This window comes from Lathamus discolor, chromosome 2 (assembly GCF_037157495.1).
Source record: "Lathamus discolor isolate bLatDis1 chromosome 2, bLatDis1.hap1, whole genome shotgun sequence".
Classification (NCBI taxonomy): Eukaryota; Metazoa; Chordata; class Aves; order Psittaciformes; family Psittacidae; genus Lathamus; species Lathamus discolor.
In genome coordinates this window covers 119,963,589-119,991,479 of record NC_088885.1, presented here as the reverse complement: position 1 = coordinate 119,991,479, position 27,891 = coordinate 119,963,589, and the positions used below count along the sequence as shown (strand labels likewise).

At 35.5% G+C, this 27,891-nt stretch overlaps 1 protein-coding gene across 1 annotated transcript in view; it reads right to left on the bottom strand.

The window, feature by feature from the left end:
- The window catches only part of RP1 (RP1 axonemal microtubule associated), a 178,995-nt gene that overhangs the window by 44,494 nt on the left and 106,610 nt on the right, over positions 1-27,891 (bottom strand). Inside the window, exons 31-42 of the mRNA XM_065669368.1 lie at positions 26,200-26,413; positions 24,668-24,822; positions 23,312-23,525; positions 21,895-22,085; positions 19,377-19,587; positions 12,778-12,929; positions 9,623-9,701; positions 8,165-8,296; positions 7,505-7,686; positions 6,395-6,481; positions 2,586-2,718; positions 1,091-1,230 (exon numbers count right to left, since the gene is read on the bottom strand). Of these exons, the coding sequence (XP_065525440.1) occupies positions 1,091-1,230; positions 2,586-2,718; positions 6,395-6,481; positions 7,505-7,686; positions 8,165-8,296; positions 9,623-9,701; positions 12,778-12,929; positions 19,377-19,587; positions 21,895-22,085; positions 23,312-23,525; positions 24,668-24,822; positions 26,200-26,413 (1,890 nt within the window). The remainder of the gene's footprint in view (positions 1-1,090; positions 1,231-2,585; positions 2,719-6,394; positions 6,482-7,504; positions 7,687-8,164; positions 8,297-9,622; positions 9,702-12,777; positions 12,930-19,376; positions 19,588-21,894; positions 22,086-23,311; positions 23,526-24,667; positions 24,823-26,199; positions 26,414-27,891) is intronic.

Here is a 27,891-nt window from a genome sequence, read left to right as displayed (position 1 = left end):
AGAAGGAAAAAACATTCACTGTTTTTTCCAGTAAAAGCAGGGAAAGCAGATGAAAGTAGTATGTGCAAGCTTTACAGAGGTTGCCGATCAAGTACAGTCCATACTACTGCAGGAGACTGTGGCTGCTCATTACATGTTTAAAAAGAGTTCACACAAATTTGTGGAAGAGAACATATCAATGACTATGGAACAAAAGGATGACATAGCTAGTTTCTGTGTTTCTAAACTCAAGAAAATATTTTGACATTATAAAGATAATGATAGAAGAACTGTTTAATGGCCAGGCTAGGAAAGCCATGGGACAGGTTGCTAGGATAGCTACAGCATGTCAGCCATGAGAAATCTGAATAAATGGTATGCAATAAGTATAGAGGATCTACTTTATTGTACAGGATCAATTGAGCAATTGAAAGGTCTCTTTAAATCCTACCTATTCATATCTGTCCAGAGTTCAGGGTATGTGCCAATGTGTTGTGTACATATAAACATTAATTTCATAATTACCAAAGGTTGACCAGAAAATCTCTCCTAGTATTTATCTTGAGCAGTTACAGTATGTTTAAAAGCAGCTTTACCTATTTGCAAATCTTTATTTAAATGGATTAACTAACATATACTAACTGACATATTTAAAATCTGTCTTTCAACTCTATCTAGACAGATATTTAAAAAAAATGGATTACAAAGGAGCAGCCACAGGAAATAGCACTGATATTTCTATACAAGCTTCACAACTGAAAATTAAGCCATGGAATTTCATGTATCATTAGGAAATTAGGAAAATCATGTATCATGATTAGGAATGATACATGATTAGGAAATCATGTATCATTAGGAAATCCAGTTTCTAGGAACAGTTTTCGATAGATTGTGTGTTTTAAATTTACTGGTACTTGAACCATTCCTAAACCATAATCCCAATTCAGGTAAAATGTCTATACTTTGTAAACGACACATCTTTTCCACAGGTTACCATGGTGTAACATCAATGATTATAGTTGATAATTGAAAAGAAATACAGAGTTGGAAGAAAGTAATAAAAAAAAAACCACATTAAGCAAAGATGCAAGGAAAATAAATCAGTACTAACCTGTCCACTTTCAAAATTCGACTGTCTTAGTCTCCTTTTGCAGGAGTCTCCCTGTTCTCCAAATACTGTGATAAATACATCTGCATCGGTCCCTGATGCAGGCAATGTTCCCGTATGAACACTGATCGAGTAAAGAACTTCTGTCATGAAAAATCAGTGACAAAAGACTTTATGAAATCAGACTATTTAGCAATGTAATTGCCAAACATTATAAATCAATTTATTTTAGGTAAAGGATTAATTTCAAGACCAAGGAATGAAGTTATAGAATTGACATTAATGTTCTGCCTGAGTTTCATATAGATTGCTAGCTAACTCACAACAGCAAAGTATAGCATTGGAAAGTAAATGACCTTTATGAATCAATGCAATGATCCATGCTTACATTACAGAAAAAGAAAATGTACTAGAGACTTATCCACCGGTTACTGGAATCAACTGAAAGAAAGAATCACACTGATTTTATCAGGCTTTGTCAAAAGCTTTGAATTCTTGTAGGATTGAAAGGTAATAATTTGAGTTAGGATATATCAACTCTAACAACATTTTACCAAAGAAAAAAGCACAGATTTAACAGATGAAATGTGCTTTTTTGTTCTGGATCAGCTGAATTCTGGTTTAGTCTCACATTTAGATAATTATGGCCAATATTAATTATTATGGTCAGGAGAAATGGCTCAGCTATTTATACAGATATGCATTGTTATTACTATTCTTCACTACAAAGGATGGCTTGCCATGACTTTTGGCTGATGAGTTATATGGTACATATTCCCTGAGGCAGCATGACAGAGGTTGTTTTTTTTATGGTTTCTGTAAGGCCTATGAAGAATTAAATATTATAACAGACAATTCAGATATATTTCCATTTGCAGTCTAGCCTTCAGTCAGATATTAAATGCAAAAAGTTTTATATATTTTAACTAAGACTTCTGTTCATAGAGTATAATGAAAGAGAATTCTTTTCTAAATATTTTATCGAATGTAATCAGAACAAAGGAAGATGCTATATTTTGAATACAGTGATGAAATGTAACAGAGCTTCTGGGGCAGAAGTAGGGCTTGAAGAAAACCTCAAAAAAAGATTGCTTATCTTTTTTTTGATTCATGCCATTATGACATTGCACATCCTTTTTTAAAACTGATTTAGTCCCTCATTGAGTGTAAATCAGATGTTTTTAAAAAATTTCAAGGGAAATGTGATGAGATTTCTGCATTTTTCAGGCTTCCATATTGCTACTTATCCTAGTGAAAACAATGCATTATAGTTTGCCTTAAAACAGAAAAAATGCTTAAGCAATACCCATTATTAAAGACCCCACAGCTTACGCATCTATATTGAATGAATTTTAGAAACAATTTTGAGGGGTTTTTTTAAATATATATAAAATTCTTTGCAATCTTGCCCATTGTGTTAATTCCATTAAGCAGTTCACACCTCTGTGTGTATGTGTGCATTTGCTTATCTATTTTATTTTTTAGTTCAGCAGCATACCCCTGAGCGGTGGCTTGTCTGGTCTGACTGCTGCTAGTTCTGTCACAGTCTCAGATTCACCTTCTCCGAACAGATACTGGGCTTCGCTGTGAAAGCCCAGCTCTTGTTTAGTGTCCAGGTCTTTCAGCAGAAGCTGCAGGCAGAATCAGTAGAAAAATAATTTATGTGAATTATTTCATTTCTTATTTCCATCCCAATAGAAACAGACATTTCTTCCTATTATTAACACCTGCAAACACTTTATTAAAGCTCCCTGATCCTGCAAAATAGCTACAGCAGTTGCTGCAAGCTGCTGATTCTGCAGCCTGATATTTACAGGTATATTCGTCATTGCATATTGGCACAGGCATAGGACCTATTTGTAAAGAACCAGTGGAGGATACAGATTAAATTGACCCGTACATGCTTGCAATTTCAGAATGTCAAATGAATACAGTTACATCAATCTTAATAGCATATGACCATTTTGCAAAAACATTTGTTTTGCTGCTTTTTATTTGTTTACATGTGAGTTGCTATATATCAGCTAGGATTTTCAAAGCTGGCAGAAATCAGGTGTCCAGTGGCCTTCAGAACTCTGTGGAAATAAGTTATGTGAAAAATGAACTCCAGTACAAGGTGTCTTCATTCCACCTGACTTAAAATACCCATTGGAGACTGAACAAATTAGGCTCCAAATATGTGAACTTGGAACCTTTAAGCCAGCTGCCTTGGGAGCCTAACTATCCTAGCTACTGAGACAGTCAAAGTGAGGATCAGATTCATCAGAGAGCAACTCAAGTTGTGAACTTTATGCTAGGTCGGGTTATAAAATACAGAATAACAAACTATCAGCCATATGCAGAAATATTTCTGGTAACTGTTACATGCAGGATTGAACCTAATACATGCTAATGACTACAAGTCTGCAGAAATTATTTCTTCAGCCTTTAGAATCTCCTTGTGCAGGAATATTGTACCCAAGACGTTAAAAAGAAATCAAACTGAAACAAAACCTTAATTTCATCAAGACAATAATTAACTGAAATTCTTAGGCAGGGAATGCAAAGTCACTGTGGTAACTTATTACTACTACTAACACTAGTGCCAGGAACAGAAGTCTGTGGCTCATTGCAGAGCAAACACACACCACTGTCTGGAAATCCTGAGTACGGATTTCCTTACATAAACTTCAAATGCAAGCTCTGAAATGCATAAACATTTATATAATTGAACTATGTAATTGAAATTATTAGGAATTTGACAGTTTCACTCTTGAAATTTTGACAGACTATCTTGCCTTTGATTTCCTAGAAATGCAGTGACTGAGCATTCTCCATTGCTGCTCACGCTTTGTGGCCAGTGGTTCACACGATCAGGCACAAGGCTTTCAAATGAAAGTAAAAATTTCCCCATGACCATTTTCAGAATTAAACCATTAATTGCTGAATAAACAGTGTTTTTCTTTAGATAGTATTAAATTCCACTAAAATCGTAGCCAGTTTTATACCCATTTTTTCACTTGCAGCAACTGAATTTTCTCACATTAAATGTCTAACTTCTTCTCATGCAAAAATATCCTCCCTAACATCTATCAATATAAAGTTCCTTACCTAAATATTAGCAAGTATCACAAACTCCTATCTGCATTAAAATTGAACTAAGGTTTACATTCATATGCAGGCAGATGACCTGTAGAAACTGGACTTATAAAAATGACATGTAAATTTATGCAGACTTTGATCTTAGAATAAAATGTGCCTGACAAACTCTTGTTAGTTGTAAGATAACATCTAAATGTGAATTTCGTCTCCAAATCATTTAGTGTTTCTATATGAAATATTTTTTTTTTTGTATTTTGTCTTTGAAAGGGCCAGAAACTCTATTTTTAAGCAAGAAAAAGCAACTCATTCTATGACACGCAAATCTTCAAAAGTTACAGAAGAGACATAATTTTAGCTCAGGTTACATTATTTTCTACAGAAGTGTGCAGAAAACCATAGGAGATCAACACGAAAAACTTCAGTACTCTGAAGTTGCTGTATACACCAAAATAGAGAAAATGCGGAGTGGCAAAAGGAATGTGGGGATTTTATTTCCCTTTCAGCCTTTGCGGTTTCATCTGTAATCTGTATTTTTCTTAAATGTCTGAAACTTTGGTTATTACCTCTTTCACCTAAGGAGAAGGCAAGGAAGGGAATTCTTTTCAACTGAGGCTGGCTTTAGCCACTGATTCATAGTGAGCTTACACATACTCTCTGCCTCTTGCAGTCTTTCTATGTCTATACATCATCTCTTTTTTTTTTTTTTACTGCACTGTAAGTGTCCTATTAAAGCAAAACCAACTTGTTACATTTTAGATTTTGCTTCCATGTATAAATAATGTATAAACAGGCTAATAAATGAGTAATAGACGTCATAAGCATATTGGTGGAACAAGCAGTATATGTTATTGTGGCTTATGCTGTTGTGGGTTGAAAGAGCATCAGTAGAAGAGACTACATAGGTCTATAGCAATCCTTTGACTTCTTGTAGATTGCAACAATTTATAGCTACTAGTAAACCAATTATTAAATAACTTTTGAAGTATGTAAAAACATAAACTAAAATCCCTTGGCCATTTGCAGAGTGTTATCTCTCTGAGAGCAGAAGGCAAACTATTATAAATTTTCTGTCGTGTTTTGAGTCACCAGTTCCTGAGTCTGAAATCATATATTACATAATCATACAATGGATATACCGAGGGTAACGTCAATATGTTGGATGCTTTGTCAAATGGCTTGGAGATGCGTATTTAAAACAAAACATTCATTTTTGTTACCTGTTCTTTCCATACTTGTAGTCTAATCTGAGACTACAAAATTAGCTGACAAAGAACACATCTGGGGAGAAAATACGAACAAGATAAACTCCTCAATTCTTAGAGCTCATAAACCCAGACTTAATGTTCTTCTAAGTACCATAAACCCATTAAAATTTTAGACTGAAACACAGCTGTCTCTAGCATTTGCCATCAGAACAGTTTCAGGATTGTTTATTCATTTAGAGAATTGCCCTTTGATCTTTTAAATCCATAACAGGCTTAAGGTACTGTGTGGCCCAGTTCAGAAGAACATTCTTACACTGACTTTTGAATAATTCAGTTCTATGTCCACAGTGTTTTTTGGCTCTTACCTATAGGCAGAGCTTATTGACACAGTTTTTCTTTGCATTAACCTTCAAGTTTAAGTAGGGCTTTGGGCTTCCCCAAAGCCCAAGTATTACCAGGCCCAGCTTATATTTAATCTTTCTACCTACGCTGTGGAAAGGTAGACATTTAAAACCTAGTTGAATTATAAAGATTGACAGCATTAATTCATTTCTCCAACCCTTTTTACAAGAGAGCTTAAGTACATATTAAACTACAATCAGATGTTTAAGGCCCACTGATGACTGTGTTGCAATGAATAAATACTAAAGGATCAGCTTAATCGGTTTCCACAAGCAGGTTGCTCTGTGTCAGGAGACTGCTGGTATTTCCATGCAGGGATTAACATTTCTTAACATCAGCAGAAAATATTGCTTTCCAATATTGCCTTCTGTGTCATGACGAGCTATGCTGAAGGGATCTGCACATTAGTAAATAGGCACAGCTATATGCACTTCAGCAGGTGCAAACAAGGTAGATCTGCCCACAAAGAGATCTGGAAACTGTCAGCAATCATCTGTAGATAACAGGTGAGTGAGCCAAAAGATGCCTTGTTAGTGTGCTGCAAAACAAATGTCTCTCAACAATATTTACTGGTATTATGAAGAATGTTACAAGCTTATGTGTAGTGTATTTAGCATACCTTATGAAGTTTAATTCCTCTTTGCGAGCACGGACCAGATAACACAAAGGAAACTTTTATTATATCTCCAATATCACCAACAGTCAACTGTTAGAAAAATAAAGGAAAAAAATACTTTGTATGTAAGAATCTGCATGACACACTTTAAGCTCAGGTAAAAAGACAAATAAAGTAAGTAATAATACTAGTCAAGGACATTAATGTTAGGGTGGGGAAGTCCCATTAAGACTGCAAGTTAATTTGAGCTCCCAATTGTATCATAATTTATGTTTATTATTGACTGAGAGAATTGGCTGCAGAGACTAGGTCAACATATGAGAAGCAAGGAAATGTATGACTGATTCTGTATTTCTAAACCAAAACCCATTACTATTCTTTTCTGTCACTTTCCTATTTATCCCCTCTCCATCACATCTTTATTCTCAAAACTTGAACTGAAATTTTGAACACAAGATGATTTTTAGCCCTGGCTATTGGTTCTGTTCTCAGTTACTTTAGTGATCAAAAGAAAGGATGACTGGTTTCCATAAGTTGTATCATACACTTCTGCTTGTAGCTTTTCTTCTTGCAGCAGTTGAGCAAGAGATGTTTATATCACCTTTCTGCAAAAGCTGGATGATGACTTTTTTTTTCCATATTTAAGAAAAAAAGCCTTTTGAAATCGTGACCCAGGTTCACCTGTCCGGAAGCTGTCATGAATTTCATGTGCAAACTACAGAACAGGTATTTGCCCAGGCCCAAGCTCATTGTAAAGAGGGACAGCTTCTAAATGGATTAGAAAATGGATTAGTTGAGGTCTGAGAAGCAGAACATAAAGGAAGTGTGGAATAGACTTGTTATTTATTGCCTTACTGTTGAGGCCTACTAGTCTTAATTCAAAGTTAATGAGGCTTTCCATGTCAAAGTTGGCACTTGCTCAAGAGAGCTTTCATAAGTGATATGTATTAGCCCACATCTGAGATCTCCAAGTGCTGTTTATTTAAGACATGGAGGTATAAACATTAACTTTGACAAACAAAAAAAACCATTCCACACATCTTCACATACATTGACTACAACTCTTATTGAAACTGTTTCATGAGATTTGTGTGAAATAAAAAAGAAACTGACCAAAAATGGACTATCATTCAGATTCTGAACTTTCTGTGCAGCAGATTTCCCTTTTCTTCCAAATACAATGACTTGAATATCAGGAACATTTTCTGGTAGTTGTGTGCAGTGCACCCATATTTGCCATCGTCCCCTGCTTTTAGTATCAAATTTTTTTATGAGAAGAGGTGCGGCAGACGTTTCTGCAATTAAAACAGACATACATTCAGATCCGCGTCTAAGTTACAAGGCCATATAACCCAAAAGATACAAGATTACATTGCCTGGTAGTGCTGGATCTAGCGCAGGCAAGTCAGGCAACAAAGTTGCAAACCCCTCATTACTCACTTTAGCCCAATGGAGGTGTAGAAAACCAAGCCAGCTGCTTCATGAACCTATGTCACACTTGTGCAAAAGCCATGTCTATCTTCTCTGTATTATTCTAAGGATGGGATACATGCTGTTTCAGTACTACTACAATTCATTTCCATATGCTGCATCTCAGGCATAATTTCTTCCTCTTTGTTTACAGAAAGCATAATTCATCTTGGTCCAGGCCCCTGCCCCTTGCAACTGGCGTACAGTTCTGCATACATTGTGAAGCAGCCCTGCACGGGTTCTGGCCTGCTCTGCCGTGCAGTAGTGATTCATGCAAAAGAAGGACATTTCTGCTGGTATTACCTTTGAGTGGAATTGCCACTTCTACAAAATCTTTCTTGGAGCATTTATTTATCCAGTCATTGTGAACAAAAATATGTGAAGAGAAAGGGTAGAACACTTCTTTTATAACAATTTTTTCCAGGAACCACTCATCTGATTGAAAATAAACAAGGCATTATTAATTAATACTTTTTAAGCAACAAAATGTTCTGTGTATGCAGTCAGAAGTTTCTATCTTTAGAAAATCAATAAAATGTTTTCTTTTGTCAAACTTCTTGTAGAAATAAGACTCTTAAAAATATATTGGCTGTGTGTATATGTGTTTTTCTTTGTTTCCCTACACTCCAAAATATTAGACAAAGTGAAGAAGTCTTAAAGTTTTTACAGATCTTGTGAAATTGAACATAGGGGTAGATTTGATTTAATGACCTATTATTGTCCCAATGGATGGAAAGGCTTCTGTGTGAGATGCCTAGATACAAGAAGTCCCCCATAGGAAATTTTATTATCAGTGTCCTAAAGGAAAAAGGATCAGAAAATCCACTCAAAATACAACTTTCTTTCTGCTGTGGTTCTATGCTGTCAGATAAGCACAGCTGAAGGTTTTCTCTTGATTGAGACCATTGTTTTGGTTATCTGCAAACAAAGCATTTGAAGACTCAGATCTCTTTTAGTCGTGGTAAACTTGGTTATACTCCAAGCCTTGGAGAAGTCAATGAAAATTTTGCCATTCATTCTGAAATTGCCATCTAGGAAATACATGGGAAATACTCTCCAAATCAGTTTTTCTGAGTTTAACCTACAGAGACACCTTATAGTCTTGTTTTATTGATAAAGATAAAAGAACAAGAGACTCAGCTTATCACACTCTGGAACGATCTTATTATTTTCAATCATCTACATTATCTGCAGAAGTAGGATATCTGCAGAATCTCTGCTCTGTTGCCTTTAAAAAAACAATAGGCCATAATTGTAGCCAAAGTATTAAAGAAAATATTGATTCATGATGCTCTTTGCTGTTGCTTTTTATTTTTAAGAAGTGAGCAATTTCCTTTAACTCCAGTAGCTGCTGCAGAGTCGGAAGGAAGACAAGAAAAAATATTGCAGGAAGTGCAGCCTTTTTATCTGTCACTCAACTTCACGTATGAACAATCCCTTAAAAAGAATATATTTCTCATGGGTTAGAAGAAAAAACAAGCTATGAGGCCATTTCTTCCATGTTCCACTGCCATTCTGACGAACTGACTTTCTCCTATCTTTACCTAGAAGCACTGAATCCCAAAAATACCTGATGCATATAATTCAACAGAAATAATGAACAGCAGAAAATAGATATGAACTTCAAATTTTCTAAGACTTCTAAAAAAAACACTTGTGATTTTTAATCTTAAATTTAAGGCATTTCTGAAGCTCTAGGATCTCCTAAGTCTGGTAATCTACATTATTATTATCATACATTAACTGAAAAACATTGCTGACCTTTTTTTAGACTCTTAAATCCAACAAGAACTTGGTTCAGCTTGCCGAGATTTACTGCTTTGATTTTGAAAATATCCACCTGCAATATGAAAATAATCAAAATCATATCTTAGTCAAACTTTATACATATATTCTTTTCCTGGCTTCAGTTGGGATAGAGTTAATTTTCTTCCTAGTAGCTGGTGCAGGGCTGTGTTTTGGCTTTAGTCTGGGAACAATGCTGAGAGCACACCGATGTTTTAGTTGTTGCTAAGTAATTCTTACTCTAAGTCAAGGACTTTTTAGTCTCTCATGCTGTATCAGTAAGGAGGGGCACAAGAAGCCAAGAGGGAGCACAGCCAAGACACCTGATCCAGGCATTATGACTTCCTCTCTATTTCCTATTTTTATTGGTAGTAGTATAATTTATTTTTATTTCAATTATTAAACCATTCTTAAATCATGGGTTTTTACTTGTTTGCTAATTCTCTTCTCCACCCCACTGTGGAGGGGGGAAGTTAGTGAGCACCTGGGTAGCACTTAGTTGCCAGCTGGGCTTGAATCACAACACTGTATTTGAATATTTATCAGTTTAGCCTTGTGTGTCTGGTCATTGTTTTGTATCTCAGTGGAAGCAAATTTATCTCATTTATGCCATTCCATTGACTTTGAGTTTCGTAATTAAACATTACATGCTATAGCTGGTATTTTCTGATCCATTTAATATTATGAATTATGAATTTCAAAATGCTGCTATATTTAATAGGAAGTAATTTTGGAAACATCAGATACCCACACTAGCAATAAAGAGCTCATTTCTAGTACCTTCATGGGCTGAAATAATCAAATCAGATCAATTACTCCTTGTGTTGAAAGTTTTGATCCAGAACCTAACTCCCAATGAAACTGCTGAACAGTAAGGGTCTAACAATTCTGAAAATCTGAAGCAATTTAATGTTCACTAAAATTCACAGTTAATTTAGTGGAATTAGGCAGGTAAATGGGAATGAAGGGAACAGTAGCTAGGACGATTTTAATCACTGTATTATTGGAATCAGGATTTTTCATTTAAGCTAACTCTATAACAGGTAAATTTTTCCCCATACAGCAGACTTGAATGATGAATAGACCTCAGGGAATGTTCTTTTTTTTCTCTAATGGAAATCTTTGTAGCATATTCATATTCTTCCATATGCATGTTTGTCTTCTTTGTGGGCTCATCTTCCTTTATAATCAATGGGAAAGCCACATAAGTATGGATACTGACACTGAGAACACACATTGTTTAATGTGTGTATTTGTTGGCCTTTTTGAACTGGGCCTGAAGAAATGGGGTTTTGAAACATACTATTCATGGATGGATTCATCTACATTTTTGGGAAACCATCTGCAGAATAAAATCTCCACAAGTAAGACTGTTTTATTTCTTGTGATTTTATAAGCTATCTTGTTGCAGACAAAAGAATTTGTCTTGGAAAGGTTACATCAAAAGTGCAACTTGAAGACAAAAGTTGCAGACTAATTTGGGGCTTTGAAAACAAACAAAAAACTCTCTTGCATAGTTTTCCATAGTTGCTGCCAAGTACAATGACATACCAAAAAAAATCATGCTATCAGTAAAACCATATTGAATACAAAAGTCAGCTTAAAAAAAGAACAAAGTCTAGGAGCAGAGAATTAGGCATTTGATGGCCAGCTGAAGCAAAAAAAACTGGGCGAGAATGAACATCCAAACAGTTGCTATACAAAATTTTATCTATAAGAAAAAGATTAAGGTGCTATAGCCTAGGATACAGAAAAGCCCTTTGATTTTCAGATGAAGGATTTAGCTTCCTGAACAGGCCTATTAAAAAACTGACACAAAATCTGGATTATAAAAAAAAAAGTCCTTGTGAATTAGCAGATTAATTGTATTTCCCCTGGAGTAGGTATTCACAGAAGTCAATTATATTGTACACATATTTTTCTCTACAAGTTTTATTCCTAAATAAAATTTAACATGCATTTTTTTCAAAATAGTGTCTTTATTTTCTTATCTTTAAGATATACTATATGTAACTATTTTATATATCTCATCAAAAAAGATCAATCTATAAAATTGAATATATTATTTTTTAAAGCCACTAGTGCTACTATTCTGTTATTATTTTGTGAAGTCTGAGCTAGCAGTTTGATCTGTTCTTGACAAATATGACATTGGACATGCATATTCTCTTCCATAATAGAGAAAGAAAATACAGGACGTAACGAATAACAAAGATTTAGTTTGGTTTTCATATAAAAACCATTGTGTCTTCTAGAACCTTTAGAAGTGAAAAGAAAAGCAAATAAAATAAACAGAGGCATGATTATAGAATAAATGAAGCATATTTCAAGCAGATTTTTCTAGATTTCTACATCAGAGAACAAACCAATCTGGGTTGGCTGTTAACAATGAAAAGTAGGCTGTCTCCTACCCTCCCCAAAAGAAGATTCCTATATACTTTGCTATGATTTTATGATTCCTTTAAAACAAAAAGTCTTCCAAACCTAAACTCAGAGGGTCCGGTAAAGTGTAAGCTAGACAACTCCTTTTGATATGAAATAGATATTTCCTCTGAACTGAAATTTGTTTTAGTACTTTGTTCTTATGGCAATAACTACTCCAGGAATTACTCTTCTAGGAAAAGCTCTTTAAGCCTCAAAAAACAAGAATATGTTTGTGATGTTAAAAGTTAAAATGAGTGCAAGACTTGAAACATGGAAAAAAAAAAACAACAACAAAAACTTCTGCATGGAACACTGACATTACTATTCAGGAAAGTTAACAAGAAAAAGTCATGCTCTAAAGTAGGTAAAAAGTCATGATATCCTAGAGAAATATTAACAGCGCTTTCATAAAGCCCTGATGCATCCCTGGCCTTAAAACTCTGGAATATTAAAGTAGAACTTTTACTGTATATTTAGTCCAACTCAAAATTATTTCATCTTTCACTGTTGCGCAGTGCTGATGATGCTTAAAAGCAACACGTTACCTATGGAGACAATCACCTCTTAGTTACAAGAGAAAATTATGTCAATATGGAGCATAAAACATTGGTATTTTTGATACTCTGTAAATGAAAGGCTCTATGTAAGCAAAAGTTTTACCAAAAAGACACTCAGAGATTCAGATACATTTTTTCTCATTGTTTTACCTGCCCTCTAGCAAAAGTGATCAGGCTGTTTCTCGAGTTAAGCCATCGTTTCCCCGAGCTGCTTTTTTCTCCTTGCATACAAAGATATGCCTCACCAGTTGCATCTGCTTTCTTCAAGTCTCCCGTGTGCAAATGGACTGCATATTCTACAACTTCAGAAAAAATACAGATGCAAAAAGAAAAAAGTCAATAGTGCTCCTTGCCCAACACTGCACGATATACCAATGTCAATGGAATAAACAATTGCCAGTTTCATCTGAATCCCACACTGTGCCACAGAACAAAGAATACAGGTTTCTTCAGTCCTGGTGACATATATATCCAAAACACATCCCTGCCTCAAAACTCCCTGCAGAAAACAGATTTCTTCTGCTCCGACACCACTTACCATTCCCAGAAAATCAGCACTACTGGCTACTGCTTGGGAGACAAGATCTCCTATGTACTGCCCCCTCCCTCCCAAGGTAGGAAATCTCTTTCTAAGATACACTTCATGTTTACATGCTCTTTGTTTACATGCTCTTTGGAAAGTTCTGCTTTCTATTTACTCATATTTCTTTGTTTCTTCCTCTCTGTCCAGTTTTCTCCTTGAAATGAAATGGGAGCTCATACTTTTAGGGTCGTTTAGAAAAATGTTGGAACCTGATTGTCCTAAGCTTTAAACTCCTAAAAATATCACCCAACGAAGTAACACATCAGGACTATCAAGCTTACTCACTAGTCAAACCATGATGCTATTACAGTGTTCTTGAATTAAAACATGTGAATATGGAACAGAAATAATTAACTAAAAATTCTCTCAACATCAGCTTTATTACATAAATTGAAAAACCTCCTCACATTTTGTATGATTCTTCAAAGAACCTCCCATGTACTATATAATAACACACAAGTAGAGACCAGGTAAGGGAAATTTGAGTTTAAGGAAAAGCATTTCTTATTTTCTCAGCTGTGATCATCATACAGAGATTAGAAAAGGCACCTATGGCACTTGCTCCTTGCCTCTTTCATATGTAATTCACAGGGGATTGATGTAATAAGAGCAGAGTGCATTCCAAAGAAACTTCATCAAAAACTCCTATGGGCCCTTTTCAAATGATTTATTTTAGCCCTGAGTTCATCATGCAAACAATGAACAAGGAAACACTTAAACAGAAGCAGATTATGATCTAAACATTCATAGTTATTTGCACAATTTTGAGGAGAAGCCCAGGGAAAAAATATGAAAGGGTTTTTGTGGGTTTTGTTGTTGGTTGTTTTTTTTTTTCCTCCTAGTGTTATAAGTCTGCTCTTAGTTGGATTACAATAATAAATCTGTGAATCTGTGTTCATTTGTATAATACTGGTGCTGTCACTTTAGGAATCTAACTTTGGTGGCTATACTAGAAATATGAACCTTATGTAGTCAGCAGGGAAAGGCAGGCGCTGTAGAAAATGCTTATGATGGGTTCCCATATATTCTAGGGGTAGAGACTTTAGGAGTCTAAACTTAGATGGTCTGAAGGTTCCTCTGATGCCAGCCATAAGCATCATTAATTTGGCCTAAGAAAAAAAAAAACCCACATAATCTTGCAGAAACACAGGTTTGTAAAACACCATTTTCTAATATTTTTCATAAGGAGTAAACATTTTTATCCACTGTAAAATGAAAACTCACCCTTGGAATGTAGGTAATATGCAGCGCACATATACCAAGAATGTATTCAGGAGTACTTACAGGATCTCTTGAACTTTATTGTCACAAGCTTTAAGACTGATTTTTTTTCTTGTTTTAATGACTGAGCACCCTTCAAATCCAACATTTTACAAGTACTAAGCTATTTTCGACTACTACAAATTATTCAGCCCCAACTCCCCAACTTTCATCACTGGCACAGTAAAGCAGACATAGACGACATCTAGACTATGTGACAATTACATACTGGAGAAAGTCTTCCAAACTCTCTCTGCCACTTATCCCTATCTGGGACCTGGCTGGCTGTATGTTTGCTTTCCCAGAAAGCACATGTGTGCAAAGAGGGGAAATGGTGCTTTAGACTGACATGAAACTAAGGAGAAACTGAAAAGTACTTTCAGTTTCGTAATCAACAATTCAAGTCAGAAAGTACTGAAACACACATAATTCAAGTCTGAAATACATATTTTAGTCTAAAATACATCACAGCATACACAAATATCTGAGTATACATCCTGGAAATATCTGATATTTTCAGTACAGTTTTCTCCTTCAGTCAAATTTATTCCAAGATAGAAATAGCCCAATTTAACCAATCTCTACATCCTTTGAAAAGATATAATTATGAGAAATTTCTGGTAGGGTTGAGAATGATTCTTAGAACCCAGAAGCTAAGACTGTCGTTTATTTTCATGCGTAGGTGATAGGAAAACAGGGAGAGAAAAAAAAAGTAGTGTTCTGAGGCTATTTATTTTTAAGTTTTTCTTACAGCTCTTTTCACAAGTTGGTGCTATTCATATTGAGTGCTATAATCAAAAAGCCTGAATTCAAATATTGTGACATCTTATTTAGCTATTTCTTTATACGTCTAAAGTAAAAAGGTCACATAACTGGAACAAGGATTCTAAAGGGTGGTTCTGCATACTGATTGAAAAATTAATATCTAAAAGGATTCATTAAATAATAAGGGCTGTATCAGTCCGCTAATAAAGCTGCGCTTATTGCAATAAACTTCTGAAATGTCTTCATTTCTCTTTATCTTTTACGATGTTGGGATGACATGTGAGAAAAATCTGTTTTCTGAAAAGTAACTTTACTTCACTGCAGCTGTATTTCCTTCAGGGACTTCCCTTGGGATTTTTATTTCTGGTTTTGGCATTTTTCATTATTTAAACCAAGAACTGGAACAGTATCTGCAATTGATGGCATTACTCATGTTTGATGACAAGAAGTAAACCAAGAGTTTTCCTAGACTAGAGCTCTAATGTATCTCATCCCTTTCTTCAAGGCAGTTAAATATGCACTGCCAGGTGACAGACAACATGGCTACTTTAAAGTCAGTGTAGCTACTCACAATTACTCTTGTGGGAGATCCAGATAGTTGGAAGCACATGAGATGTCAAGCTGACTCTTGGCGAATGGAATATTTGGTTTCAGCAGAGTTAGGATATGAAGGTAAGATTCTGTGTTAGTCATCTATAGTGTTGCGTTGCCTGTGTACCTTGGTCATGAAAGCAGATTCATTGAAGTCAAAAGGCTACTTGCGTGAATAAGATCAGAAGAATTTGGTCTACAGATCTGACCACTCGTGTGGGGTAGATTAGAAATTACAGTGCTCACAATCATCTTTACTGCTTTCATCCACAATCATTAATACACTTATTCATGAGCGTAGGCTTGATCACACAAGTAGTAATCAAACGAGATAAACACTGAAAGTTAAAAACATCCATAATTTTTTTTCTGAGTCAGTATTTTCTGCTGAATCTGCTAAATCTATCAATGCATAATTTAAAGTTCAATGTAGTCACATCAAACTTTAGTCACAACAAACATTTCCCATTGATTTTCAGAGGTTTTAGATCAGAGAAAGAACTTCCACTATATAAGTGAAATAAAAATGTACAAAGTAACTCCTATGAAGAAAAGCATAACATAGAAAGGATACTGGGAAATCGGGTAAAAAGCTTTAGGGTGAGTTTGAGACTATTCTGACCATCAGATGAACAGCATACCCCAACAATAAAAATCTATGAAAATAAGATCTTCTGTACACCCTTGCATTCTTTGTCTCTCCCCAATCCTATTGATAAAAGCTCTATTTCAGATGTAAACCAACATAATGTGAAACTCAAAGTTATCATTAAAAGCTCAAAGTGATCATGGAGCTCACTAAAAGGCAGTGAAAAAGAACATGAATTAAAGATTATGTTGCTTTGAATTTCTCTTTTTTGTTATTGTGGAATTTACTGCATACTACATATTTAAATATCATTTATTGTGATAATTCAGTAACATTTGCCCACAGAACTCTCAATGGCCTTTCAAGGGTGAACAGTTTAAATGACACAATCACATCCTTTCTCAGTGTCAGAGGTATAGTTAAACATTCTGCACTGTTGTGATTTTAGTTTTGTAATGAAACCAGGCAATGCAGGTAATTTTTCCAATGGGGGGAAACAGTAAGAAAAGACTGGGGGGGGTGTGGGGGGGGTGTGGGGTGTGTGCTGTGGTGTGTGTGTGCAGTGAGAAAATGAACTATCAGATGAACTCTTCTGTTGGAGGTCTCAAGACATGTTATCTTACTGTTTTTTCTCTATAGCTTGTCAGATTTTCCTTGGAAAGATAAGATAGTAGAGCTTAGAACGCAAATGGGACAGGGTGCCGTATTTCAGAAGCACCTATTTCTGTATGACTCCTGGTGCATGCCTTCAACTGTAGTCACAAATGATGACATTCTAAAAATCAAGAAATTATCTAGAAATCATCAAGAAATATGGAGTCTAACAGCAGTTAATTGTTATTGTGAGTGTGATGACTTTGTCTCAGTGTGTTAATATACACATCCATGTCCTGCACATAATCGTTACTGAATTAATAAAATCCTGAAGATTATTAATTAGAATATATAGTTATTTTTGCCATGATAAATCTTATGGAATCACTTTGTTTAGAAGAGAAATAATTATATTATTATGGTCTTCATTACAACCAGGGAATTGACATTACTGGTAAAAATTACTGTTTATATTGATAATGGTTACTGTATATTTGGATTCTTAATTTTTCACATTTACTTCGCTCTCTATGGAGTTATACACCTGCAATTTGCTTTGTAATGATCAGTATTTCTCAAAACTTTTGTTGTTATTTGAATTTATTCTATCAAGGCATTAATTAAAGACATAACCATAAACACTCTCATTTATCTCATCATAGAATCATAGAATCATAGAATAGTTTGCTCTCATTCAGAGCAATAATGAGTGCAAATGCAAGAAAATGATTTTTTTTTTTAAATATTGCTTTTTGTCTCTTGCATTGAAACTGGAATACAAGGAAGAAACTGATAGAAACTTTAGACTGATTTTGTACTGGGACTATAAAGAGTAGATCTACAGTTGTAGATCACCAGACTCCACAAATGGGTTGTGAAAAACATCCTAGGCTAGTAGATACTACCTGTTTCTTCATAATTTTCCAAGAAAAACACCTTCATTTTGTAATGTACCTCAAAACTCAATTGCTTTACAAAGCAGGATAATACTAACAGATAGTATCTCCATTTGGTTCATAGAATAATAGAAGCTTTGAGGGGTGTAGTCTATAAAATGTTTTTGTTTGAATATATGGACTTTTTACATGCAGTTAAGTATTTCACGGTTTCAAATTCTCAATATATTTATGAACAATTATAATTTTCCCAATTTTGTTCATAAATAAATTGGGGAACTAGAGTGTTTTACCAAGCTCTAGATTTACAATATTCATGATTGTGTATCCTGCATATATTACATCCAATGTTGTTTTGAATCTGACAGATCTAAACCATAAAATCATAAGATTTTTTCAGTAAATAAATGCAATGTTATTAATTGTTTAAAATTATGCAAACCCCACACAAACCCAGAGATTTAAAAAGTCTCCAGTGTTTTATTTGCTCAAGATTCAGCTTTTAATGGGATGAAATATTTAGGAAAATCTCCTTAGAGAATAGTGTGCAAAAGTTCACATGGAATATTTTATTCCTTTTTCTGGGCCACTTCCATCTTTTTCTATTAGTTTCTGTTTAAGCAGAACACCTTTGTACTATAGCCTCGAGCAATAAACCTCTTAACTGTCACTAAAAGCTTCAATATGTGATCTTTACTATCCCCATCAATCCTCTTTATTTTAATGAGCTGGGTAGATGGGAATCCTGTTCTTAAATGGCTGGTGACCAAGCTATCAGTATGCAATTGGTTGTTCCTCTCCATATTCCTGTGTGGGGGGAGTGGCTGGCAGAAACAACTTTATTATCTCTCTGGCATCATACAATTCATATGTGTTACTAACAGGAAAGAAACATTCAACATACAACTTCATATATATTTTTGAGAAATATTTCTTCCTGCGCTATAAATTCTCATGTATATTAATAAAACACTAATGAAATTTAAATTCTTGGATATCTCTTCCCTATCGAATTATTACACACTTCAAAAATTCTCTCTCTGTTTTGAGGGGGTCTTTGCAATTCTTTCATTCTTTAAAAAAATAACTATTTCTAGGTCAAATACATTTTTTAATAGGGAGATTTAGGCAATATCACACAGTAGATTATATTTTGTACACATCTTCAGCTGACATAGAGTTAATTTGAAAAGATAATACATAAACAAGAGCTAAAACTGGAACATCATTAACATGAAAGAAGCAAGATCCCATGTTTGGTGTCAGCAGTTACAGCATCTGTCATTATCCCGCTACCAATAATTTCTGTTTTCTCAGCTTTCTTTTGTGATAAATGCATGTGCAAACCCATCAAATTCCTTAATATCATATCCTTGTGGAAATCCTCACACAGTATTTTAGTCCCAGAAGAGATATACTGGTATTCCAGTGACAGATCCTGACCCAAGTAACAAAAAAGGGCTTGGCTTACCAGGCAAAGGCTCCTCATCTGCATAGAGAGCTGGCAGCTCTACACATTTGTCTTCATTAGGGTTGAACCAGCAGTCAAAAGCTAAATACATTTCTTCCTTTGTGCCTGTGTGCTTCATATGCAGTAAATCCAAGTGCCATGGCTGGTTTAGCACGCTATGCGGGCCGGTTACCTGAACTTTGTATATTGAGCCAATATCTGCCAGCTCATCCTGCATGAGGAGAAAGAGAAGATGAATGGATCTCATTCTAATTGTGCCAGACCAAATGTAGTTGACAGCTGTAGTTGAACAAACTTCAGTAGTTAAAGAATTGGGGCAGATTTATAACTACTACTATTTTTCCCCTTTCTAATCAATACAAAATTGATTTACTAATGTGAATTTGGAGGTGGAATACTTGAGGTTTGATATCAGGGAACGAGTGATGGCAGTCGCTGCTGAAATTTGTATACAGAACAAAGCACAGTGTTCATATATATTACACTGATTCAGCAGACTATTTGCAAGAACAAAAGCTTCAGTCTATTTTAAAAATTTTGAACAGTGTTAGAAAAATTTCTTACAACTTGTAATATAAAAATTTTGCAATTAATTATAAATTTGAAGGAGAATTAATCTGATTTTGAGAAAACATCCAAGAAATCCACCATCTTCACCCTACATCGTGTTTTCATATAGAAGCTGTCTATTAAAATCTGCTAATTCTACTGGGGACAGTACAGCATCTCTGTGACATACCGTTATACAAGCAAGAGAAAAGTAGAGGAGGCCATAGATAACTTTAATTATTAAAGGAGTAGTTTTTCCCTGTAAGGGAAAAAGAAAGGAGAATACAGAAGTTGTTTTTTCCTCTTCCTGTTCTCTAGTTCTCATACTCTTTCCCCTGCTATTTCATTTCAAATACTGCCCAACTAGAAGAAGTGCATTTGACCTGACTTCAGCCTTTCCTCTGACAGTGTACTTAATGTTTCATACTATTTCTTCACATTTACCAGAGGTTCTTAGAAATAACTTAGGAAAATCTTCTGGGTACTCCTCACTTTGGATCATGTTTATGGCCTAGATTAGTCTGCTTAGTTCCTCTTTTATTAAAGAAAAAAGGAACATAGAAAACTAGCCAATTATTTCTTTAGCTCAGTTATTAAGCTTGATTTACCTGGCTAGTAAGAAGAAGAACCAGAAAATAGTTTCTTCATTCAAACTCTAAAGCTCCTTTCTGATGAACACCAAAATCAAAAGTAACCTATTTTCATTCATTCTTTGGGCTTTTTACTAGTGGTTTCTTTACCCCTTTTTTTTGAACCCTGATTTATTCTTACTATCTGCTTCCTCAGTTCCACCAGTCAATCCTGAAGAAACATCTTTCAGGATATAACTTCATGAACACATTTCTGTCATGCAAAGCTCACTTGTCAAGTTCCTACTTCCCTGCCTGCCCACTTGCTTCCATTCCTTCAGTCTTGCCTTATATCTGCTTCTGCAGCTGCAGGATGAAACAACTAAGGTTAAAACCAAGGCTGAAAAATCAAAAAAGGTTAAAACTTCAAGTTTTCTTACAGAGATCAGCCATTTCCTTAAAACCCACAATGGACAACGAAGGATGGAACAAGCAGTACAAGAACAGGACAAGTAGTAGTCTTTCCTTTGAATATTGTCCTATCTTCTAGCACTTTGTGGCTCAGGCACTTCCTGAGCCAGAGGATGTGTCTGCAGTATTTACCTTCAGGTCAGTTCCTTCTACTGAATTGGTATTTCAAAACCAGAAAAGCATAAGAGTAACACAGCGTTGGCACTAGGAAGGAATTATAGCTGCAAGAGGGAAGTAAGAGCACTGGGAAAAGAAGCAGGCTACAGCTCAAGTAGACTCCAGATGCTCGTCAATATTTCAGTTAATGGGTAATAGGAGGAAGTCAAGACAAAAAACCAAAGGGCAGAAGTACTGAATAAAGGAGGAGAAATCTTGTGGGTAAAAAGAAACTGATCAAGAGGAAAAGGCAAGTGATACTGACACGTAAAGAAAGAGAGAAAATGTGCAAGAAAAGATAGCCCAGAGAAATATGGTGGCAGGGATGAATAAATTACATGAAAGAGAAAAAGTAACTTTCTGTAGGTTTAATCTCATTTATGATTCTTCCTTTCCCATTATCAGCCCCAAAAGCTGCATAGTATCCCACGATATCTCCTAAGTTTACAAAGTTCTTACTTCCGTGAGGTCAACAAAACCTGTAAATCAGTACCTGCAGCATGGAATATACTGTGCTATGCACCAAGGGACCAATTTGCTCACTTAAGTATTCTCAGTATGAGACACTGGGAGAATCTGCTCATTTAAAACCCATTGTTCCAGTGACAGTGTTACTATCTACAAACAAAAATGACAATCTGTGCCAGACTACACAGAAGACTTAAAAATCAGCTTGGTATTTTAGTTTAAAGAAACAATTTATCTCAGAATTAAATGTGTTATTGGCTACATGATTCTTAGGCTTTTCTTTCAATTGAGAAAGTTTGAATTACTTTGATTTGAATTGCTTTTCCTGTAACTTGAAGCAACAACTTTTTGTGACTCAGGTTGCCATAGAAGATAAAAGAAAGGGATATTGGATCCTCTTCGTTGCTCAAATCAGATCCAGTGATATCCATTATCCAGAGACCTGATGACATCATGTTGATTTCAGGCAGTTTAGGACTGGAAGTCAGTCTCCTACCTTTAAAATTTATCAAACAGAAAGAGGAAAGATGACAGAATGGCATAATATAGCAGGACCATAGCCTTTATAGTACACAAATAAAGCTTTATTTGCAGATTATCTTGTATCTATAGCAACAGTTCACTAACACATCAATACCTTTAGTATAATTTTTGCCAAGAATTTAACAGCTTAAGGTTCATTCTGTGTTTAAAATTTAGTTTCAGAGATATTTTATTGATGCCCTGGTATTTTCCTTTTCATGTTCAGAAGTAATTGCTAAAAGAACATTCACTCACCTTTTAGAGTTCTAAATAATTGTTCTTAAAAAAGCAATCAATATTACTAAAACTAATTTATCATTTAGACAGACCAGCCATCTGTAGTGTGTAGGGACTTAATGCAAAATGTATAATACTAATGAACTCTGCTTGTAACTAGATCTTAGCTATATAATACATGCTGTAATAGTGTGAGGCTGACACATAAACCTATAATAAACACACAAAAATATTTGCCAGATCCTCAGATCAATATTATTATCTCCCTGCCTTTTTCTTCATTAATTGCTGTTTTCCTTCATTTTCATTCTGTTTTAACCATTCTATGAAAAATGAAAATGATGTAATGGGAAGGAATAGCTCAATAAAATGTACTCTCTGCAACACAGAAACAACACACTACTGAACAACTACTATCTATACTGGGCACCCACCCTCTTTCAGTTTTAAGACATTCTCCCTTGTCCTGTCACTATAGGCCCTTTTAAAAAGTCCCCCTCCAGATTTCTTGTAGACTCCCTTTAGGTACTGGAAGGCTGTTGTACCGTCTCTCTGCAGCCTTCCCCAGGCTGAACAAGCCCATCTCTCTCAGCCTGGCTTCACAGGAGAGGCGCTCCAGCCCCCGATCGTGTTGGTGGCCCTCCTCTGGACTCACTCCAACAGGTATTTCTTATGATGGAGGCCCAGAGCTGAATGCAGTACTCCAGGCAGGGTCTCACAAGCATGGGGTAGAGGGCTTTCACTGCAATGTGCTACATTTCATTTGGAAGGCAAGCACTCCATAGACAATATATTGACGGGATGGAATTTTACTCACTTTGACATTACCAGATGTGGGTTTGCTATAACAGTAAGATCAAACTGAAAATTTACATTTTCAATGGAAGAAAAATACTATAGAGAGCTGAAAGAGCTATGGCCAAATTTATATATGTGTATGCATATATCTGCAGAAGATCTTACCTGTTGTTACAATCTCACAAACAGTCTCACATAATCCCAGATGAGTATCAAGCCAGTTCCACAATGGGAAGACCCATTCTTTGTCTGCGTCTTGTGATTCCTTGACTGTTACCATCTTGAGGTACATGCCAGCCCCATACCCTTCTCCATCATGTCCTATGACCACTTTTTTCAACTGACTCAGAGAAACAGCTTCCACCAAAAAAGAGTCCACCTACAAAAAAAAAAAAAAAAAAAGACAAAAAAGGAGGAAAACTTAATTAAAGTGGAACTGAATATGCTTGAACTTCAGGGAAAATACAGTCTTGGGTTCAGCTGAAGGTTTAAAATTTGTGTTAATTTTTTTATATTCAATACGTAACATCTCCTCCGAATCTAAGAAAGCACACACTGATTATACCTAACATTGAATCCCACATTCATCATTAACCACACACTGTAACTTCATTTGATCTTTAGACAATATGGATCATTTCAGCAATCACAAACGGGGAAAAGAGAAAACAAAAGGAGGGAGGAAGTTAAAGGTGGAGAAGAAATTAAACAAAAGACAAGAGATGGGAAGAAAAGCAGAATGGAGAAGTCAGAGTAAGACAAAAGAGAAATAAACACCAGCATCAGTGAGTGACAATACAGACAACAAGATAGGGAAAAACTTGAAATGCAAAGAAAGAAATTATATGCCCTATTAAATTCTTGCTTGTTTTGTAAAAAATCTAGGCTTTCTGTATATGGCCCAGTGTTGTGGATTCCACCTAGTGAAATAATTTCACAGAAATCAAAGATTCTCCTTGATAATATACAGCTTGGTAGTGAGCTTTTTCAGACTTCAGTGATCAGCGAGTGAACTTCTCACAGGAAAGCCTATTACACAAAAGAATCTTATTACTGGTCATCTAAAAACCCTGGTTTTATATTCATTCTCTTGGAATTCTTTTCTCTTGTCTAAACTTACTGACTGGACAATGAGTTAGTGTTTCATGTGGGATTGTTGTTACAGAAATATCGACTGCAAAGTCGCACAGCAATTTCTGTAACTTACTTTGAATCACTGATTTTTAATTCTTTACTACCTGTGCTGTCCTGTATTTGGAATGGAAAAAGTAAGAAGCATGATCACAAAGGTTCTCCCCAACAATCTGCTTTCTATGTCCTATGTGGAGACTTTATTGTCACATATGGATGTTCTTGTACAGGAAATAATACTGGCATTGATCAGCTGTCAACTCCTGAAAGATAAATTGTGTTTCCAAATTCTTGCCCATCTGTAGCAAGATGTATTCTGAAAAGCCATTAACTTCCAATTAATGCATTGCTAACAACTGAGCATATGAAACAGTATTTTTGTTCTATTACCTTATTCTTTTGGAATTTTCTTCCTTTTGATAAAGATGTATGCAGTTTCCTCACACCTGTGTCCCCTCTTTTGCCATAGAGATTGATATAAACGTTTGCAAAAGTTTCTGCTCCCCAGCAGTCTCCAATATGTATAGAGACAACATACTTATAGACTGTACAAAAAGAAAAGAAAATTTAAATCAAACTGATTATCTACAAAGGGTATTTAAAAGAAAACAGCAACACAGAGTGTTTAGTAAGACTACTGCTTGGTTTTATTTCTGCAGCTACCAAAAAATCTGCTACACAATGATTTTGATGGATTAATTTTTATGAATCCGATCTCTTCATGCTAAGCACAATGAAGATGTTCCATTGAAATTCGGAAGAAATTGGACTTGGACAATTTAGACTTACGCAGTTTAGAGCTACTAAAACCTAGATAAATTCTGTCCAATTCTATTTTACTGTGCAGGATCTCATAAGAACTCATCTGAGGTTTTTGGGGGCTGTCAGAAACTGAATTATCTTTGCAGTAGATAATAACTATCACAGGTCAAAGAATAACACAGTGTGTAAAGTTTATGCAAATTTGAATAGCAAAGACAGATGCATCCAGATGCTGTGCTTCATTACATATAAGTATAAAAATTTATAAAATGCACTTATTAAGGCGCATGACAGGAACTATAAACTTTTTGCCTTTACAGTGCTCCTGCATAAATGCAGCTCTACACAGTCAGATTAGATTTTTTTCCAAGGAGGATCATTAAATTGCACATATATTCATAGTCATACAAAAAGAATGACCAAAATTTTTCAAATGTAATTTTTAATGTACAGTCCTGCTGAGTGAACATTTGAATAACATAATGCTGTAGTTTCTTTTAAGGTTGCAAATAGCTTTGAAGTATTCAGGGACTAGAACTTCTGCAACTTCAGTTTAGAAAAGCAGTCCTGTCTCTGATCACTTTTGTCTCACGTGTAACTGCTATCTTTTCTGGATAAGTGTGGTAATTCTGTAAGTCTTTACATTCTAATGCATCTTTGAATATACTCTGAAACTCTCAGAGGGTCAAAAAGTTGTCCTTAGGGAAAAACAAAAACCTGGGGGTTTTAGGCTTATTTCTGATGCTTATGTTAGTAACTAAAGCTATTACAAGCTAAGTTCAACAGTGTTTTAAGTCCAGTCAGTAATTCAGAAAAACCACGCAGCTGTTCTCCCCCTCCCCCCCGCCCCAGACAAATAGTAAGTCCATCACAAATCATTTCCATTCCTTGGACATGTGATTTATCTTTAAAAAGCATATTGTTCATTTTGCACACTTAGAATCACACAGAACATTTAGCAAATGTGAAAACCAACATGCAACTTAACTGGAAAATTACAATTTAAGTGGTCAGCATTTTTGCAGTGCATATATGAAGACAGTTGCAATAGAGCCACTGAAGAAATCAAATCCAGACAAAAGTGCTATATTATATCTGTGGTACTGATTTCTTTTCAAGAGGTTAGTTTACATTGTTTGTATTTTCTCAGTGTTTTTTACCTGGTAAGGTTTTCTGGTCCTTCTTGACTGTAGGGAATTCTTTCACTAGCTCATCTCTGTTAAGAGAAAGCCAGCAGTTACAGTCAAAGTTCAGTTCTTGTTTTGTATGTAGCCCTTCTAAGTGAAAAGTCTTCAAATGCCAGCCCTCAAAGCATGGCACATCATCACAGCTGACCCGAATCTTGTATACATCTCCCAGATCTCCAGTCTCGAACTGCAACAAATATCATGAGGAAGAGAGAAATGTCAGCGTACTGATTAACTTACAGAGAAGTGTAGAATTCCTAAACTTAACATTAATCAATGGAAAAGCTGAATTGGAGGCTGGCGTAAGTGTGATGAGAGAATCAATCCTTCTGTTATTCATTGTATGATCATGGATGAGATTGTCTCCCTTATTTTCCTCCATTCCCTAGTTAGTATCGTAAGCATGGTACCCTACCATTAGGGTGAGCAAAGGTTAAAATTAGTAACAACTATCTATGCATTTAAGTTCTTCAGACAAAGGGTAACATGTAAAGCTTTGACCCTACTGGATAAAGAGAGCATTAACTTAAAGGTTCTGATATCAGCAGTCAAGTGAGGTATTAGTGATAATTGCTATGAGCCTAGAAAGTTTTAACTAAATTCTCCTTTCCAAAATGGTTGGATTTAGAACAAGAAATTACTTTATAACAAATTTTTGGAAATGAGAAAGGCTATCTCTGCATAAAAGTAAATCATGAATGTTACAGAAGTAACTCTGTAGAACGGCACAGCCCTGTTCCTATACTACATGTAGGAAATTCAATAGCTGGCTGCTGATTGTGGGTTTCTGTGAGATCTAGTTAAACAATTCAACCTAGGGCCATGGGAACTGGGATGATCAAGCTGCACCAAGTGCTAATGATCTGCATGACATTAACCACTGCATGGTAAGTCAGTGTTGCAGCCTTTCACTGGGCAACTACAAGAAAGACCGGGTGGGAAGCAATTTTCAAGCGAAACAAGACAGAACTATTATTTTAAAAAGGTAGCAGTTTTAAAAGGATCAAAACAGAAATAGTTGTCAGTGGCCTTGTTCTTCTCCTATATTGCTTGGTTGTGTTTTTTTCTTTCCCAGACCAGTCACAATATAAGCTTTGGTAACTGTTGCCAGGAAATAAATCCTTTGTGCCCCCAGTGGCACCAGAGTAAGAAACTGAAGTTAGTTTCACACTGTCATGCCCTGGGACCAGCAGCATCGCCAGCAGACTGTCTCCTAAAACAGAATACAGACCTTATAATAGATTAATTCATTCTGCTTCTCAACAGAGCTCTGAACTTGACAACCCTTCACTGCTGACCTAGCTTGCTTAAAGCTAGTTCGTATGCCTTTGCACAGCAGCTACATATGTGTAGGGAATTATCAGCTACTAATTCTTATTAGGGAGGAAACATATGAGAAGTGTGGTTTTGTCATTTTGGGAGAGAGTTGGCTACCCTCATTAATCTGTTATGGAAATAAGGAATAACAAAACATCACAGTATGAAGAGGAATAGTTAATAGAAAATAAAGAAATCTGCCAAAATCATTTCACAGGAGCTAGAATTCATAAAATCATAGAATTGTTAGGGTTGGAAAGGACCTCAAGATCATCTAGTTCCAACCCCCCTGCATGGGCAGGGACACCTCACACTAAACCATCCAACGCAAGGCTTCATCCAACCTGG